This window comes from Falco naumanni, assembly GCF_017639655.2.
Source record: "Falco naumanni isolate bFalNau1 chromosome 20 unlocalized genomic scaffold, bFalNau1.pat SUPER_20_unloc_1, whole genome shotgun sequence".
NCBI classification, from domain to species: domain Eukaryota; kingdom Metazoa; phylum Chordata; class Aves; order Falconiformes; family Falconidae; genus Falco; species Falco naumanni.
The window spans coordinates 1,266,443-1,285,961 of NW_024427345.1; the positions used below are offsets into that span (position 1 = coordinate 1,266,443).

Consider the following 19,519-nt stretch of genomic DNA (forward strand, 5'->3'; position numbering starts at 1 on the left):
AGCGAGTGAGGCAGCTAGCGGGAGGCCACAGTAATTAGAACATTTGGAATGAATTTGTGAAGTGCTGGGACAGTGTCTCCCCTTTGATGGTTTTCCTGCAGGAGGGAAGAGTCGGAGGCTCTGCAGCCCCGTGCCAGCCAGCGTTGCTGCGTGGTGAGCTCTGATCCGACTCCAAATACACACGAAACAAGTTTGCTGGGCTCAGCCGCATCCTTGGCAGCACCACTTGGTGCCTTCTCTGAAGGGACCCGGAGTGGCTGTGCTGGGGACTTCTGGGGTGAGAGGTCCCTTCCGGGTAAGGGAGGGGGGCAGGAGCCCCCCCCCCCCCCCCCGCCCCCAACGCAGCACCAGCAGCTTTTGGTGCCAGTGTGGGAGGTGGGGCTGAGCCCCCACCCGGCTGAGCCCCCAGGGGTGCAGGATGGGCAGGAGCCAGTGGAGGGCAGCAGTGGCCTGGCCGTGCTCGGGGGGTGGGGGTGGGGTGGGGGGTTGGAGCTAGCGCCCCCCCTCCCCCCGCAGGAGCAAGCTCTTCATCCCCATCACACCCACATCATGGGGATGTGCATCCAGCTAGGGGTCTCCTTGGAGCTGCTGGGGGTGGGATGAAGCCAGATGCCTTTGGGGACCACCAGCTCCCACCATGATGACCTGACTGTCCTAACCAAAACCCGTTTCCTTGAAGACCGAGGTCTGCAGAAGTCCTTGTTTCACACCTTCTGGTCCCAGGGTGGCAGCAGGGTCTGACTGTGTCCAGCAGTCACGGCAGGACATTCTGTGGCTTTCCTTCCCTTGCTGGGGTCTCACAGGTGGCTCTGGGAGCTGCTCCTGCACCGGGACATTGCTCCTGGCACCATTCCTGGCTCGTTCATGATGAAATCCCAGCTGGTTTTATTCTCCAAAGGAGCCACTGAGTCTCTGCTGCTGACAGAGTGACTAGCACTGTGGCACATGCTCCCGGGGTCGCCACATGAACCCTTCCCAGGGTGAGTGCCAGAGGGGACTTCTCCCCCCCAGCCCTGTCCCTGTGTCGGATCCAGGAGCTGAGCTCAGCGCTCAGGTCCAGCACCATGTCACCTGGGCTGGGGACTGGGTGGGAGCCACTGAGGAGCTCGGCGTGGTTCAGCACGAAGGATGCATGGGCATTCCAGGGCCGCTCGCTGGCATCCCCATCCCAGGATACTTGGGGATGTAGGTACCTGCCAGGCATCACCAACGCTGCTCCTGGTCACTAGCACGGTGGCGCTGGGTGTCATGCAATGCTCTCCGGTCCCACTACCTCTCTGGGTGGGTTCACAGCCACAAAACTGCCTCTCGGGCTGGCTGCAAGGGCCAGCGCAGAGCAGGTAGGAAGGAGAGGGATCTTCCTTCTCTACTTGGTTTGCAGTGGGGAGTCAGACTCCCCTGGGCTGCAGTCTCCCGCCCATGCTATGGGACAGGTTTTAGAATCATAGAATGGTTTGTGTTGGAAGGGACCTTAAAGATCATCCAGTTCCAACTGCCCTGCCGTGGGCCAGGACACCTTCCACTAGACCAGGCTGCTTCAAGCCCTGTCCAACTTGACCTTGAACTCTTCCAGGCATGGGGCATCCACAGCTTCTCTGGGCAACGTGTGCCAGGGCCTCACCCCCTTCATAGTGAAGGATTTCATCCTAATAGCTAATCTAAATCTGCCCTCTTTTAGTTTAAAGTCATCACTCTCTGTCCTGTCACTACATGCCCCTGTAGAAAGTCCCTCTTCAGCTTTCCTGTCGGCCCCTTTGGGTACTGGAGGGGTGCTATAAGGTCTTTGCAGCTTGGTGAATGTAAGGTTTTTCAGGTTTATAAGGTTTTGCAGCTTGGTGAATCCAGACACCCTCCAAAGGAATGGTAGAGCCGCCCTTAACTGCCCTGGTCAGGAGGGGAGAAGCCTTCTCCTCCCCTGGGGAAAGGTTTCCAGCCCCTGCTCTAAGCCAAGCAGAGCAGCACCCAGCCCGAATTACCTGCTTGTCCTCTGGCACTGGGATACAAGGAGAGCAGAGGTCTTGTGTTGATCTAAAGGGTCAGAGCAAACCCCTGGGCAGACTCAAGCCCATCACGTTACTGAGAGCCCTCTTCTACCTGCAGGTTCCTCAAAGTCACGGCGATCCCCGCCCTGTTCTCGGGGCATACCCAGCTTTACCGTCCAACAGGACCTTTTTCATGCAATCGCCCAGTTTCCCTTTGGAGGAGCAGCAGCGTTCCTATCACCTGGCACTTGGCAGCGTAAGGGAGTCGTCGGAAACTGGGCAGCATCTGCTGGATTTGGAATGTGTGTTGGGGCTTGCGGAGGATCTTTGGTGTGGGAAGGGCCTGCCACGAAGCACAGCTCTACCTGCCGCCCACTGTCACACCACAAGTACAGGTCTCCAACAGCTTGCTGCAACCCACTGTCAGGGTCTCAGCACCCTCTGAGAGGGTCCGTTCCTTGCCCGCGTCGGTGGCTCTGATCCCACCTTCCTGCCTGAGCAGCGCCTGAAGATATTCAAAGCAACATTAACAAAAACAACAGGTTTTTTGCATTTTAGCAATCTGCTTTCAAGATGTGGGGAAGACGGAAGCGGTGTTTCAAAGGCTTCGAGCGCTGCAGCCCCGCCAGACATGGAGGCCTCCGCAGATGAGTCATGCTGGAGCTGCTGAACATGGGCCTTCCAAGGTGGGTTTATGTGGAGAAGGGTGCTCAGTGCCTGCTGGCCCAGGTGACACTGTCCTCAGTGTGTTGGGTCCATAAATCTTGGCTGTGTGTCCCCTAATTGGGCTCTGGAGCTGTGCTTAGGGGTGTCCAACAGCTCTAAGGCATGGGGCAGAGCCTGGGGCTATGTGCAGCCAGGGCAAAGAGGTCTTCAGCCATCCTGGAGGTGGCCAAGAATGGTTCTAAGCATGGCTGGGCTGGGAGCAGAGTGGTGAGAGGGACCAGCCATGTAGACAGCAAGGTCAAAGATCTGCCTGGATACTAGGTTCCTTGGGGTTGTCCTCCCACTGAGCTTGACAATGCCACATTGGATCCCATCCTGCCACTTGGCCAAAGTTGTGCTTGCAGGACCCATTGCCTGGCAGGGTGGCTGCTGAAAAGGGGAATCTGTCTGCAGTGCCAAGCAGAGCAAGGGAGAGGGGACCATTTTACAAGTCTTGCAGGAAAGAGGGACCTCAACAATGCGTGGCAGCACTGCTCTGCAGGGCAGCCCTGCCATGCAGATCTGCCTGGACGCACAGTCTGCTGCAAGTGCAGTCCCCAGCTTTGCAACAGAGCTGGCCCACCCTGTGAGGAGGGAGCCGACTCAGCACACATTTGCTCTTTGGTTACTGGCTGTTGCTTGTAAAAAATAATAAAAATTAAAAAGAAAAAAGAAAAGAAAACCCCCCAAATTCCATTTAATAACTGCAGCCCTTCCTTGCACGGAACGTCCTGGTTGGAGCAGGAGGCAGCTGTATGCTATCATGTGCTGGCCGGAGCAAGGTGTAGCGGGCATGGGGTGTTTTTGGACACAAATGAGAGGCTGGGGTAGCACTACCTCAGCATCAGTGCTGAATGGGGCCAAGACAGCAATGCGCTGGAGGCAGTAGGTATGGGGTAGCCCTGGGTATGGGGCAGTGCTGGATATGATGGGTAGAGGGTAGCAGTGGATGTGGTAAGGTGACCTTGGGCATGGTGGGTCAGGGTGGTGTTTGGCATGGCCAGTATGGGTTAAAAGAACAAAACATGGCTAGAAGGGAGCTTTTGGTAGTCGTTGGTCTGGCACCTTCCTCACAGCAGGGACAACTGCAAGGTCTCATTGTGTAGCCCTGCATCCAGCCCCATTCCTGACTGTGGCTCTGGATCTGGATGGGGTGGAGAAGATAGGACAAGCTGCCCAAAGGGAGCATGGCATGGAAGAGGCCCTGTCTAAGATGTCTTTGATAGGCCGAGTAACCCCAGAGGTGTCTCGTTGCTCCCAAGTGTCATATCTCAAGCTGGATGGGTGCTGGACTCGTGGACATGAGCCCAGACCAGGTTCTTCTGGTCATCATCTTCAGCACCAAGTCCTGCCAGGCTGATGCTCTTCCCAAGGGAATTCATGGTCCTGCCTTCTGCTTCTCACAAGCCAGCAGGTAGAGGCAGGTTTTGGTAAAAACTAGCAGTGGGATTAAAAGTCCCCAATGGAGCTGATTTAGTGTTGGGATAAGCTAACCAAAGTGCAGATGGAGCTGGGAGGCAGCCATGGGCTGAGGTGTGGGGGGTAAGCATCACACAGAGAACTGGGAATAGTTATTTTTAGGACATCTTTCAGTTTGGAGAAAAACCAAGTGAGTAAAATGGTTCAATATGGTTCCAATATTTAACAAGGAGGCTGAAAATTGCCAGGTTGGAGTATCTAGGAAGAGCCTTTGAGACAATATTTATGGAGAGCAATGATGTGCAGCCAAGAGGAGCCAAACCACAGCTTTGCAAAGAGGTTATTGGATGGTCCTGGTACCTCTGCGGAGGTTACTCTGCTGTCTGGAGCTGGCTGGAGGGCTCTGGTCCTCTCCTGGAACAGCCCATGTTGAGCTGGGTTGGCAGCAACTTTTCAGGGAAGGGTTGTTGCTCATCTTCCTCCTAAACTAAGAATGAAAGAGCAAAGAAATGAAGAAAGGGCTAAAAAGCCAATGATCTGAAATATTTATTGCAGAGTAAAACACAACTGCAAACAAAAAGGCGAGCAGTAGAAAGGGTGCCCTTCCCCTCCTCCTGCAAGTGCTTGGGGCTGCGAGATCCTCCACCAGATCCTATTTACTCCACGCCTGATGTAGCTGGAAACATCTCGCTGAGCCAGTGCCGTGCCAGGACATGTCTCTTGGCCCGCAGTTCCTTGACACAGTTCAGTGGTTTAAAGACCTTGTGGGGGAGAAATTATTCTGGGAATAATTATATTAAAAATCTTGTGGGTTGGTAGCTAGGTCCTGAAGCTGAGGGCTCCGAAGCCTAAGATCAACCCTCAAAAATAATTTTTTCTCCACTATCTCCCCAGTGCCTGGAAGGTGGATTTGATTTGGGATGTGCAGAGTTTGGGATGGGCACCCCAAAGCCCACCAGGCCGATGCGTGCTCCTCTTCCTTTCCACATTGGAATTTTTTCCCCCCCCCATCTCAGGGAAGATCTGTTTGGTGGGATGGGTTCAACCGTATTCTGGTTGGAAGGCAGCTTCACCTAGGAAGGGTGTTGGGAGAAATGGGGTGTCCACATTGCAAGTGCCAGCAGTGGGAAGAAAATTTCATCAGGAAGGGGATTATATTTCCGAATGCTGAATTTACATTTGATCTGGTTCCATTTTTTGTTACTCTAATCCTTTCATGCACCCAGGTCTTGCACTTAGATATTCAGATCCTCCTCTCTGCTGCCAGTGCTTTTGCACTGCAATGACTTGGTATCACTTGCAGATTGCTTTAACCTCCCTCTTGGATTTTAGGCAAATGAAGATGCCAAGAAAGCCTGTCCCCAGCTAGTCCTCGAGGCACCTGAAGCCTATGGCAGTCCCTCTTCCATGACAGCCCCTTTTAGACTATTCCTTCCCCATTTGAAACCCCCTTTTCTCCAGTTTACCTACAAGTACCTATGGAGCGATTTATCAAGTGTGTTAATAAAATCCAGACAGAGGAGATGTACTGTATGGCCTTTGTTCAGAAAATAATTTTTGATCAAAGACGATTATTGGGTTAGCCCAAGGTGAGCTTGTTCTCTGCCATTTTTATCCAATTATCTCCCTATCTTTGATAGTTTTTGCCTTCCAGATTTCCTCCCAGCCCTGCACGCTGCCAAGGTCACGTTCACTCTCCTCTCCTCCCCTTCTGACAATAAAAGCTCCATATTCACTGTCTTTACTCGGTTGGTGTTATTTTCCACTGAGTCGTATTTATTACAGATCTGGGTTTCAGTGCTCTAGCACACGATACTCGCAGAGATTTGCCTTCACCTCCAAGGTGCTTGCTTCATAAACTCCTCGCGATGCACCTTTCTTGTGTCCTCGTCCTCCTCACTGAATTGTGGAGTAATTTAGGGAGATGTCTGAATTATCTTTAAGACCAATCCTACCTGCACTGCACAGATATAATCCTCTTTTTTTTTGCTCTCTTTTTATGTGTACAGCTAAAGGGCTTTCTAGCTTAACTTCTTTAGCCAGATCTGATTCAGCCTGGCTTAGGACAATTCTTACTTTACCCCTACAGAGTTCTCCCAGAAAGGGATGTTTTCTTTGATTCTTTTTCTTTCTACTTGTAAATGGAACTTTTCACTGGAGTTTTCCCTCTCCGTGTCAAAAAAAAAAAAAAGTGATTCTCTAGTGAAACACTTATATTTTAGCTATCCATTTAGTTTAAGCTGCAGCTCGTGATCACTCATTTCAGATTATGCTTTATCATGGCCTCCCTTGGCAGAAGGTCTGTTTCCCATGTCCCCTGACCTACAATGCTCTCTCCAGCCCTTGGAAAAAACAAACCTGCAACAAGACTATTTTGTTCCCCTGAAAACACCCAGCCCCACGGTGCTTTGTATCACAGGACATGTTCCTTTTTATGTTACAGCCTGGACAAAACCTTCTCTTTCTGGTGATGGAGGAGAAGGTGAGGAGCTGGAGGACTCATTCCTCGATGGGGAGGAGAACAGCAAAGGGGACCAGGCAAACCAGCTCAGACCCACAAGGAACCCAGCTCCCAGTGAGGCAGCGATGTGGCATCTTGTCCTTTAGGAGTTTTTCCACCAAAATTATCTTCTCTGTGCCTTGTCCAGCTTTCATCCATTCCAGCTCAACGCTATGTGCCTGCACCCACCAGATAACTTGCTTAGTGTCATCTGGCAGCCATGCAAGGAGACCTGTGGAGAGCAACGGGTACAGCTGAGCAGCAGGTATGGCTTTTCTAGAAAGCACAACCTAGAGCGAACCTGAAAGTGCCTTTGTTGCTTGGTCTGGAGAAGGAACCATTGAGAGGAGACCTGGCCATGGCCTTTGGGGGCTGATTTACAGAAGAGAAGAACGATCTGCTCTTCTTGTCCGGTCCAGATGGGGTAAGAAGTAATAGGCTTAAACTGCAGCACAGATGTAGGCTAGGTTTTGGGAAGGATTAGTGAGGGCAGCGGGTTGCTGGTGTGAACTGCCAGGTCCCCTTTGCTGGCAGGACAAACCAGACAGGCATTTGCAGATATGGCAGAGGTGCAACCCATCCATCCTGGGGACAGAGGGACACATGGGTCGACCTCTCCAAGTCTTCTCGGCTGCAATTTTGCATGACTTGTTCTTTTATCCCAGTTAAAATTGCTGAATTTGAATTCATGACTTCAAATGAAGGAGAGGATGCAGCAGGATGCATTGGTGTAGGAATCACTTGCTGGGGACACGAGGTTGGAGGGGCTTCATAGCCAGCCCTGCTCACTGGCCTGCCTGCTGATACTCAAATCACCTCTGTAGCATCCCTGATTTTTCCACTGCCTCGGGCTCCTCTGCTCAGGACCATGTGTTCAGGTCTGTCTGTGCTCCCCCAACTCTGATATGATTTCTCCAAACATTACCCAACACCTTCCCTGCTTTAAGCTCTGTCCCTCAGGCAGCCACACAGCTTAACACACATCCCATCGCCCCCCCCGCCCCCAGCCCCAAGTATTTGATATTGATTGTCTCTATGTCCTGGACTCTGATCAGCCAAGGTTTGGTGCTGGGTAACCCCATCCCAACACAGCAGTGACATACAGGCATGCGGTGGGAGGAGAAAAGAGTGTTTTTGGGTACCAGGGTACTTGGCTCTGCAGCCGGCGTGGCCCTGGACAAGGGACTTGATCCCTTCCCCCTCTGTGCTGCACAGCACTTCCTTTTTTTTTTAATAAACCCCTTGAAGTCATCTCCAGATTTTGCAGCTTGTGCCCTTGCCTTTCCCTCCTTTGATTCTTACTTGGAAGCTTTTAGCTGATACATTAGCCCAATAAAGCCCAACAATTGGAGAGAAACCCAATCCTGCCCCCACCCTATCCCCCTTCTCCATTGAGATCAAACAGGTTTTAATCGGAATAGAATTTCCTTTGACAAAATGAGTAAAATCTGCCGCTCGCATCTGCCCAGCCAGCCGCTCCTCAGCCCTGGGCTGTGTATCTCTGCTTGGCAGAGGAGCTGACATCTCCCCTTTCTGCTCACCCCCATCCTGCTGCCAGCCCTGGCTGCACAGCCCATCCTCACTCATGGCTTTGTCACCCCTGAGGGGCAGTGGGGTCCCACTGCGCTGTGCCAGGAGCCCTCCCCTGCAGAGGTACAGAGGATGCGAGCACCAGCTTCAGCTGCTGGAGCATCCCAGCTGTCCCTCCTGCAGCGCCTGGCGTCCTCCCGGCGTGCTCAGGGACGCGCTGAAGTCCTGTGGGTGATTCGGACATCTGCTCTCGTGGCAGTCCCGTGGCTAGCTTGCAAAGTCCCTCTGCAAACGAGGGCTCCTGCCGTGGCGCTCAGGAAATGGGCCTCAAACCCAACTCCAAAGCACCAGCAACTCGTTCCAGCCGCGGAGGGAAAGTTTCCTTTCATCTCCAGCCAGGAGTTTAACCGGCCTTTCGTCTCTCCCCAGACAGGGCTTTGAAGGCTTGCAGCGTCCTCCCACATGTGCTGCCGAGGCTGGGAGTGGTGTTAGCTCTGGGACCGGGAGGAAGGACTGGGTGGAAAGCAGCACGGGAGAAAAGCATTCGTCCCTCTGGGAGATGCCCAGATGGAGCAACTGGAGGCACTCCTGCCAACCATCTTCACCCCGGAGGGTCATGAAGAGCAGGGGGTGTGCGGGGGCTGGGGACATCCATGGGCTGCAGCACTGTGGGACATGCTGTTCCATGGGTCTCCTGGTGGTTTTGAACTTCTGCACAGTCTCTTCTCCAGACAGTTGAAAAGGTTTTGGAGCTCTTTGAGATGGAGGCAGAGATGCTACCCCCTGCTTTACCAGGCTTTCGGAGGCTCTTTGGGCTTGGTGGGGCTGCGTTCTGCCCAAGACTGCGCTGTGGGGAGAGCAAGGGTGGTTTGTAACGGTCGCAGAGATGGAGTTTGATTCTTACAGGCAAACGTGAGATTTGTGGGCATGGGTCCAAGTTGTCTAACACCCTCTGCTCCAGCACTCACTCAATCCCCCTTCTCCAAAGCCCTTGCTCCTCTTTCTGGCCCTCTGTGTTTTGTTGATAACAGACCAGGGCATGGGGTGGTGCTGATAGGGGGTGATGCTGATGGCCCTTGCGGCTGGGGGTGGGAGAGGGCCCGTCCTGCCCTCTCCCCACCCAAGTCTGTGCTAAGATGTTGCTCCTAACTGTGCTTTGCCAAGCATGGGCTGCCTGGGAGCCACGGGAAGTCACCAGGCTGTGAATGTGAGCTACTAATTTGCTATAAGATGCTGGTGGTTTGCATGAGCATGGACTCTCATGCAGAGCTGTGTGAAGAAAAACCAGCGTGCTTGGCTTTTCTGAGACCCCATTTTCCTCAATCCCTTGGATTGGCGTGGCTCCAGTTTGGCCCATGGCTCGAAGGGAGGAGATGCAGAAATCTGAGTCAGCTTTGAGTGCTTACAAAGTTGCTCACATAAAAATAACTCAGCGTTCTTTGGGATGTTCGTCATTAGTATCATCCGTCTGTCTGTCTGCTCTGTACTTTTGTGGCCTTATCCTGCTGGTAGGCTTTGCAGTATTTAGATAACAGCTCAAGGAAAACTGTTAATGTTAAATGTATGTGCTCGCTAGCGTCCTCCTTTTTTGCCTCCTTGGATAGGACTGGCCTGGCTCTGGTTGCCCCTAGGAAAAAAACCACATTTTCCCCCCCCCCCCCTGTTTTCACTCCAACCCGGTTTCTGAACCTGAATGTCTGGTCGATTTGCTGTGAGCAGGAGCATGAGGGACCAAGACAGTTTGTGTGCTGCTTAGCAGTAACACCAAGCAAAATCCCATCTGGACAAAATGCTCTTGGACAGTGCACTCGTGGGGCAAATTCAACCTTTTGCTATCACCTTCTTGCACAGATGTTTCCAGAGGCTGTTTTGCTCACAGATTAGACAAAACCTACCATAAATGTTTGCCTTGTTGCTAATGGCAGTTTTCAACTTCGCTTTCCCACAAATACATGAGCTGCTGTTGGAGGATTGCATGGCGCTCTGCGTGGGGCAGATGGAGGTCAGGATGGCTTTGGCTTACTGGATCCTTTCCAGTTCTGTGCAGAGAGAAGTAACTGCACACAAAAAATTACATATTTGCCTCAATCAAACTCCTTTTAAAGCAATAAACTAGGTTCAGTGCATCAAGGGAAAAAAAAAAAAAAAAAAAAAAGAGTCAACTTTTGGGCTTTATTGGGATTTCAGGATCATGTGCAGGGGAGAGGGGAGGGAAAGCTTAGTAGTGGGATGGCAAAATGCATGGCCATGCACATGGTAGCTAGAAGGAAAAATGTGAAGGATGGATGAGTAGACAGCTACTTATGTATGGAAATGGAGTTAAAGCTGCAAGAGATGTCCAGAAGTTGGATGCTGAAAGATCTGTGTGAAATAGGGATGGGCACAGGGTGACCCACAGATGAGACATCCTAAGGGTCAGGAAAAGGCAGGCAGAAGTGGGCTGGTATGGAGCCCAGGGGTGCAGCTTGCAAAAATAATGACTGTATTCCCTCTTGTGAGCTCCCATGCTTCAGAAACTCTGCTTTTGTGGGGTTCATAGCTGCAAGGGGAGGCTTTGATGCCTTTGCAAGGGGGAAGCAGGCCCGGAGCAGTGTGGTTAGGCGGCATTTACACATTCAGAGAAGATTAAGCCATGAAACTCCCTGGAAGCAGAAAACAACCCTTTGGTTTCCCTTCCCATGGACCTGACTGGAGGCTGTAGGATCTCCTGGCTGGAAGTGACTCGCCACAGGAGCAGCTGAGCTGATGCACAGTGTGACGGGAAGATGCTTTGTGCTAATGCAGCCACAGCTGTCAGAATCCCTGCTCCATCTGACAGTGAGTCACTGACCTCTCATCCTTGGGTGCTAGCTCAGGTCCAGCTGGGTACTGGGAAACACTAGGATGAAATGTAGAGTTCCCAGTCAAGCCCTTGCATGCAACATGCTCACAGCACACCTTATTTCCTTGCCCTCAAATGCCTCAAACAGATCTGTGGTTTCACAGTGCCCCGTTCCTTACCCACACCTGCTCACAAAGCACAAATCTTGGTGCCTCCAGCTGGAGGGAGCCCGGACAAGTTGTCCTCAGCCAGTGGTGCAGGAAGAAGTACATGGAGGTAGCAAAGAAGAGGGCAGAGATGGGTTTGCTTTGCACCAGGAGAAGGAGTTGCACATGTGGAGCTGTGGCTGGGTCCTGCAGCTGGGTCTGTGGAGCCGGGGAGCTGCGGTAAGCCAGGATGGGCACCTCACAAGGTGCTTTTGTGCCTGGCATTGAAAGCCAGGACAAGAAATTAAAGCCAAGAATGACAGGTTTTTATTTGTTTCTGAGGTGCAAGACAACAACAGGTGTAAGCACAACTACTCACAAACTACAAAGATGATGGAGCCAAACTCTTCTCAATAGCATTGGGTGACATAGCCAGGGGTGAGCAACTCCTCATGTCTGAGCAGGGGAACTGGTCCAAGAAATGTTTGCTGAAGAGATGAAGTAGACTCAGGGCTAGGCTGCTCACCAGGCAGGAGTGGGTTTACTGCTTGCAGGAGCATCTGGGCTGTAGGGCTCTTCCTTCTGTAGGGAAACTTCCTTCCAGGGAGTTTCTTTACCTGCAGAGACTGCATTTGTGCTCTTCATCCCATCTCCTGGAGGAATGTTTATTCTGTTATCTACCAACCACAGCATGCGTGTCCCCCCACCTGCCCCATCAGCTGGGGTGCCCTTGCAGGGTGGCTTCGTGTCTGCGAGGCTTTGCATGGGGTCTGCAAAGCAGCTGGGTCCTTTGGAAGAGAAAGCTGCTGGAGTAAATAGGAAGAGCAACTGCTTGTGATGATCTTCTATTACTACCAGGAAAGCAGATCCCAGGGGGGTTGATCCACTTTATCACTGCCTGGGAATGATGGAAATTCAAGGGGAGAGGAAGGTTGTAATCGCAGGCAGTGCTTGGTCTCTCAGCCAAGGCTGTTAGCGGTGGTGGCCTGAGAAGGGCTTGGCTCGGCTGCTGTGCCCCAGGCAGGAGCCCATCATGCTTGGCTTCCCCACCCCCCCCCCCAGCCTCGGCTCATGTGGTAGCCGGGGCTGGGGTGGAGGCTGCTTCGGTGGGAATTATTCAGCTTGTGGGGAGAGCGAGGAGGCTCTTGGCAGTGGGACCCAGAACAGGGCGTTTTGCTCCTTTGATGGCCAGATGGAAACAGATGGGGAAGAAGGGGGAAAAAAACCCCCAACAACTTTCACATGTAAAAATTAACTGGAACGGGATGGTCGTCAGTGTGGGGTGGTGGCTGGCATCTGCACACAGCATGTGGGGTGTCCTTCCATTGCTTGGCCCCAGTGCCACAGCTCATCCCACTGCCCCGTCCCACAGCTCTGCTCCCAGGGAAGGGACAAGGCAAGGCAGAAAAGCACTGTGACCCAGTCTCACCAGTAACACCATGGCTAGGCCCCATCCACCCCCCCATCCCTTCTGCCCCCCATTTAGGGAGGGGGGGAGGGGGTGCGTTTTGGTGGGGAACATCTTTTAGTTCTTAAAAAGTTCAGCAAGTTCCAGGAACATTATGTCACTTTGACAAGGAAATGAATTGTGAGGCCATCAATCAAAGCTGCAGGCACGCAGATCAAAGGACCCCGCAGCGCTCGAGCTCCCTTTTACAGCCAGAGCCCTGCACAATCCCCCTTGCTCATATTCCCTGCGGTTGCTGCAGCAACAGCACGCTACAGCGGATGCTTCACATTTTTATTCGCGCCACACATGTTTCCACTCTAACACTGCAATAACTAGAAAAACCTGTGAAACCAAAGCTGCTTCCCCAGCCTCCAGGGGCAGCAGCTATTCCTGGCTCCCTTTAATGTTCTCAATTTATTAGTGTTATCCTCCTTTTTTTCACACAGGATAAAATAGAGATTATTTTTGTTCTCTTTAACAAAGAAAAGAAGCTTGCAAAAAACCAAACAAAACCAAAAAAAAACCCACCCAAAAAACCCTCTGCATCAAGGCTTGGCCTCTGATTTTTTTGCCCAGAATTATTTGCAGGCGTAATCAGGTCCTCGGCCATCAAAGCGATGCTATCAATAGCACTGGGCTCACACATGGACTGTGTTACCCCTGCACAGCCCCATCTCTTTGCAGCAACAGGCAGGTTTGCAGCCCCGTGTTACCAGCCTGCGAACTGAGGGTGGAGCTGGGGGTGGCACTTTCTCAGCCTTTCTAGCCCCAAACGGCATTTGCACACAGACAGTGATGTATGTCCTGGCCCAACCCCACTCTGCCCACCAAGGGCAAGTCGTTATATCTGTGGCGGTTGTCCAGGTTGAATCCAGCTCTCTCGTTCACTCCTCTTTACACTGTTATAGCAGATGCAGCCCTGGTTTATGTCACACAACACAAGAAAAATCATGCGTTCAACCCTGTCCCAAAACCCAAGGATGCAGAAGCCTTCTGCCCATCTGCCTTACATCTGTGGTGATGGAGCATCAGTTCCATACCGAGCTCTTCTGCAGTGTGCTTTGACCCATGGACCCCATCTACCACCTGAGACCTCCTCCCATCATAGCCAACCCAGCTCAGGGTGTCTAACAAGGTCATGACAGATCTTCATACTCTAGATCCAGCTCAGGAAAGCCAAAAGATACAACATCTTTCACCACTGAGTAAGAAGCAAATCACTGTAACAACTTTGCTATTTGTGATATTAAGTGGTTCCTCTGCTCTCTCGTGGGGTGTCCTGAGTGGGACAGAGCTGGACCTGGTGACAAGGCAGTGCCATGCTGTCCTTCAGACCATGCAGGGAGCAACGGCCTCTTGCTCTGATGGGCCACCTCTGCAGATCCGTGGCGGATGGGGAGAGGCCAGAACATCCTGGCACAACAGTCTGATGTTTGTGTGAGCAGGCGAGTTGTACTGAAACAAGGTGAGAAAGCGTTTGTGCCAAAGCTCAGCTTTGCTGGGACTGCGAGGAAAGCCTGGTCCCCTGTGGGGACAGCACGGAGCAGAGCTGGGATCTGTGAGGGGCTTTGGAGACCTGCTGATGGGGAAGAGGCTGAAAGGGCTTGGCTTTATTTGCAGCCAAGCAGATGGCAGAGAGGGGGGTCAGACATATCCAGGAGTGAAGGCTGGTGAAGAGCATCTACAGGCAATGTGAGGCTCAGAGACAGAAATAGGCTCAGGCTGACCAACAGGTGCTTTCAGCCTACCAAAGGACCTGGTTTTGATGGGATGCCTCAGCCATTTTCTAAAGAAACCTTGGCTCCCACCTCAGCTCCATGGAAGAGCTCCTGCCTGAGGTCCCACAGCCGCTCTTAAGTTACTGCTGTGCCTCAGGCTTGTTTTTGCAGGTAATGGACTCCCTGCTCCCTTGCTCTCTGCCCACGTGTGGTTTGATAGTGTCCTTGCTTTTCTTTCACCTTTCCTTTCTTTCCAAAGGGCTGTCTGCAAGAGCCCTGCAAACCATCTTCTGGGCTCAGACCTGCTGAGGACATCCCAACACTGGGGACTTTTCCTACCTAAACCAGAAAAGAAAGCTGCTCAGGAAAGATGGATATGAGTAGGGAGAGGATGGAGGAAGACCAGGAGGTGAGGTGGGCAGAGGGGCTGGGACATAGTGTGAATTCAAATCTTCCATCTGGTGGCTTCTCACTGAATCAAGCAAGCTAAGCTTTTTTTTCTTTTTTTTTTTTTTTCCCTCTGCATATTTAAGGTCTGAATTTTTCACTGATCTGTCAAAACGAGCGCTATAAAACTCAGCTAGCTGAAAAAGCGAAGTTATTGAAACCAGTTTGGTGACTCGTGACCTTTCCATGAAAATTTTATGTTAATATTCTTCCAAAAAAACCTCACTGGAAGAACAAATTGGAAAGTTTAAGGGAAAAAATACTCTTGCCACAAAACATCCAAATCTGGGTAAAAAAGCCCACTCAAGCGGTTCAGGGTGCTTAGCTGATCCTTCCTGCAGATCAGAGCTCATTGTATTTCTCCTTTTGCTCAAGGATATCAGCAACAATACCAAACTTCACTTCCTTCATCCAAAACAATTCTCAAGGGAAATTAGATTAAATGTCTTTTTTTTTTTTTTAAAAAAAAAGGGAAAACAATAAAAAAGTAATAAAAAAATAAAACGCAGGCACAAGCCCGTGCCTCAGCTGGTGTTAATTGGCAGCTTCCCAGCCCTTGGCAGAGCTGAGCCAGCTCCTCCAAGCGCAGGATCAGAGGACCCTGGATCCTCCTTAAATCCTGCCCTCCCTGGGGTATTTTTTCCTTGCTCTTTGTTTTCTCTCGCTTTCCCAGGCCCCTGTGATCTATTGTCTTTCCGCATTATGAACATCTGATATTAGTCGCTGTCTTGACAACGCTCGCGTGTGAGTAATGTGTTGAGCCGATGCCCTGCCAGCACCATGGGCTTTGGTGAGAAGGAAGGAGCAAAGTCACGGGGCTCCATCCCAGCAGGTCCGAGTATCAACCAGTTTCTGAGCATCTTTTACTTATTTAAGCAATATTGGGTGTTTTTCACACTTCGTTTCTCTGCTAGTTCCCATCTGTGGCTACTGCCATCCCTGACAAGCTGACATGAGCACAGGGAGGATGGGGCTGAGCCAAAGCCCTCTAAAAACCAACATCATCATCCAGCATCACTCAGGTCTCCCCGGGAGAGGGGCTGACGTGGCTCTTTGAGGTTGCCATAACACTTGGGTCCCCACCTAGCATGAAGGATGTTCAAGAGAAACCTGTGGAAGGGTGAGAAAAGCTCATTGTATTTCTCCTTATATATCCTTAAAATAGAGAAAAGCACCTGTAGGACATCCGCATCCCAAGTGAAAAAGCAGCATTTGGGTGGGTGTAATTCGGGAGGCAAAGGGGTTGGAAAGGGTTTTACTGTGAGCACTGATGGACAATGGGATGTGTGTCTGGTCAGCAAGGCTACAGATGCTTGGCAGGTTTACAGAGCATATTTTTAAGAAATACCTCGTAGCTGAGCTTGAATGGAAGTTTTTCTACTGGAAACCTTTGTAACGTGCTTGAGCAAAGTTGGCCAAGTCTCTTGCTGTTATTCAACTCCACCCCAAAGAGCGGAGAGGCCATCCTCCTCCTCCTCCTGCTCCTTTCCAGGCTGTAGGGCACAAGTCAGACGTTCTTGAACAGAGGTTCAAGGAAAGACTGCAGTGCAACAGTATAGGCTATCCAGGATGAAGATGGTACTGACAAGGTGAGAATATTAGTTTGTTATATGCAGCAAGACAATAAAAAAAAAGGTCGTTGCCTTTTGAAGGACTGCATCCTCCTGGTCATGCTCAGCCTGAGTTCCTGCATCTGCATTGTTGCCAGTCTGGGGGGAGGAAGGGGATCCCACCACAGCACAGTGTAGGCTCATCAGTGGAGGGGAATTCTGCAGTACATTATATATTTCTGTTAATAAAATATACTATATATGGAAATTTGTTAGGTGGTATAGAAAGGAGCTAATTTAAAAGTATCTATAGAGAGACAGGCATATGTCAACTCAATAATTTATGTTTTATTGATATTGTTTTGATAAATTACTGATACTGTTTCAAACTATTGTTCCCATAATACCCCTTTATGCTCTCATTATTAGACAGAATAGCAAAGCAAAAGTGTAGCAAGGGCTACGGAGCTCTGCTGGGGGCGAATCCCAACATCCCCAAGGAGCATCATGCCAGGATTTCAGGATCCCTCCAAAGAGACTCAGGGTGAGAGTTCCCAATGACCAAGAGCCAGGAGCAATGCCAGGAGAGCACGATGAGCAGAGACAGCTTGGATGAGGCCAAGACATTGTGAAGAAGAAACACATTGGAGAGGCAGAGAGGGCACAGGCAGGAGATGGAAAGGTCATAGGGGTTCCCAAAGGTGTAGGAGCTCTTTGGGGGCAGGTGGCTGGACGTGGGAGGATGGTGGGCCACCAGTTGGCTCCAGTTTCATGTGCTGATTCTAGCAGTGTGGTAACAGAGGGCTGAAAACTATCGAATATAAGGAGGGGCCTGTTCAGAGTATTTTATGGCTTGGTAGTCTGACCTTGGGTAAAAGAGGGTGCAGCTCTCCCAGCATTTCTGCAGGGAGGAGAAAGCGGGTTTATTTGTAGGCAAAGTCAGGACTGGTGTGAGGAAGTGCTACTGCTTATAGTGCTTGATTTCCTGGACGTCAGGGGCTGAGCTGGCTGTGGATCCAGCCAGGAACAGAGTCTGGACCAATCTGCAATAGCTGCTGTATTTATTTGAGAGGAATATGATGGTGGATGAGTATTGGCTTCCATCTGTATAATAAGGGCTATTGTAGACTGCCAGAAATGTACAGACAGAAGAAGAGAGATGGATGGATGGATGGATAGATGGATGGATGGATGGATGGATGGATGGATGGATGCAAACTCAAATTAATTTTTAGTTATGCCATTTCTTAAGAGCAGTATGGATGCCTATCACTGTTGCTTCTTCCTTTGGACTGAGAGAATATCTCTATTGCTCTTCAAAACATACGTGGTGGCCCATTTCCACTTGAATCTCTCATGGATAAAAGTCTCCTATTCCAAACTGAACAAGTGAGTATCTCTGGCTGGCTTTTGCAGGGCCAACTGAGCTTAAAATGTTTTAAAAAGACAAAAAAAAATAAAAAAAGCCTCCCCTGAACTCCATGGCTGGTGCTCGCATTAACATAGGCAATGTCCCCTGACATCCGGGCAGGGCAGCAGACAGGAGCATCTGTGCCGGAGGGCTTGGTGGTGTCGGTGGAGGAGGGAGGGAGGAAATCTGGAACCCATAAGCTCCACTGATGTTTGCATTACCTTGCACGGCTGCATTGGTCTGTGCCTGGTCCGCCCACAGTGCTCCTCGCCCTATCAGCAAGAGCCATTCCCCAAAGTTATCCAGACACCCTCCTCACTGTAGCCCAAAGGACAAACCAACGGAGCTCCTTGGAGGGCTCTGCAAGGCTTGGGAAATTTGGGGAGGCTGAAGGGTGGATGCTCCAGGGTGCACCTCTTGAGCAGGCGCTGGCTCCTCTCCGGGCCTCCTTGCCGCTGTGCCGTGGCTGTTGCATCTTGTGAGAGCCCAGAGCCCTTTGCCTGCAAGGAGTTGAGAAGATGAAAGAGGAAAGCATGTGCCCAGACTCCCCTGAAGGCAGCCTGGTCACCAGCGAGGAGGAAGGTGAGCGGCTGCACAAGAAATGCCTCCGCAAGCGTGGCCAAGGGGGCAAGCCGCTGGAGGACTGTGGTGCCCCCTCGCCGCAGGGCAAGCGGAGCAAGCGCAGCCCCGTCCCGCAGTCCTTCGAGGACATGCACACACAGCGCGTAATTGCCAACGTGCGGGAACGCCAGCGGACCCAGTCACTCAACGACGCCTTTGCAGAGCTGCGGAAGATCATCCCGACACTGCCTTCCGACAAGCTGAGCAAGATCCAAACCCTCAAGCTGGCTGCCCGCTACATAGACTTTTTGTACCAGGTCCTGCAGAGTGATGAGCTGGACCACAAGATCACCAGCTGCAACTACCTGGCCCACGAGAGGCTTAGCTACGCCTTCTCCGTCTGGAGGATGGAAGGGGCTTGGTCCATGTCCACGTCCCACTGAGCCGGGGTATGTATCACCACCTCCCCACCAACCTCTGCACGTCCCTCGATCTTGCATCCTCCATCCATCTCCCCGGCTCTGTCCCGCGGTGGGGAAGCACACAGCAGCTGCCCCCTCCTCACACTCCACGTGCAAGCAATTTGCTTTAACAAACCCCAGACACTGCCAAGGCTGGCGCTCGGAGGAGGTGGTGATTCCCGACCTCACCGGGGCCAGGAGGACATTGCTGGGGGCTGAGCTGTGGAGCCCTCAAGCGACTGATCTCATTTAACGAGGTCTGGTCCAGGGCAGGCTAGTGAAAGGTTTAAACCCAGGGCTTAAAACTCTGATTTATCCTCCCATGGTAACCCGGGAGGGCACCTAAATCAGCACACACCCTCCTGAATGCGCTTGGGTTACCAAGGTGTCAAACCCACAGGAATGGGACTGGCAGTAGCTCAGCAGCCATTGGCCAACAGCTGCTGCTGCTCCCACCGCGCAAAGACCCCAGCCTTGTCCTGGCCACCTGGGTGATATTTGGCAAGTGGTCCCTGAAGCCATTGGGTGGCCCTGGGGTCTCCAGCCTGCCAGGCTTTCTCCTACCCCTCTCCTAAAGTGCTGCACGTAAGATGGGATCTGTAATCCCTTTGGATCTGTAGGAATAAAATATTGAGCGAGTATGCCAGGGCAATGACGTTTGCCTATTTGTTGCACTGCACCCCTTGTCTGATGTACCCAGCACCACCAGCCACCACGGGCACAGCTGCTGAGAGGAGAGGAGAGGGGGTTAATCTTATTTTCTGCGCTGTAGGTCTCGTTGGGCTGAGAGAAAGGGGGAATGGGGGGAGAAGGGTCAG

At 51.6% G+C, this 19,519-nt stretch overlaps 1 protein-coding gene across 10 annotated transcripts in view; it reads left to right on the plus strand.

Annotated features, from left to right (window-relative positions):
• Positions 1-19,519, plus strand: part of LOC121081833 (twist-related protein 2-like) — a 43,385-nt gene that overhangs the window by 17,561 nt on the left and 6,305 nt on the right. For 3 of the 10 annotated variants that reach the window (XM_040581101.1, XM_040581102.1, XM_040581103.1), the window contains exons 2-4: positions 2,541-2,668; positions 6,550-7,030; positions 7,272-18,689. In XM_040581101.1, the coding sequence (XP_040437035.1) occupies positions 18,198-18,683 (486 nt within the window). In that variant the 5' untranslated portion in view covers positions 2,541-2,668; positions 6,550-7,030; positions 7,272-18,197 and the 3' untranslated portion in view covers positions 18,684-18,689. Of the gene's footprint in view, positions 1-516; positions 2,378-2,540; positions 2,669-6,549; positions 18,690-19,519 lie in introns of those variants that run through there. The other 7 variants (XR_005825834.1, XR_005825835.1, XR_005825832.1 and 4 more) reach the window with 7 other exon arrangements.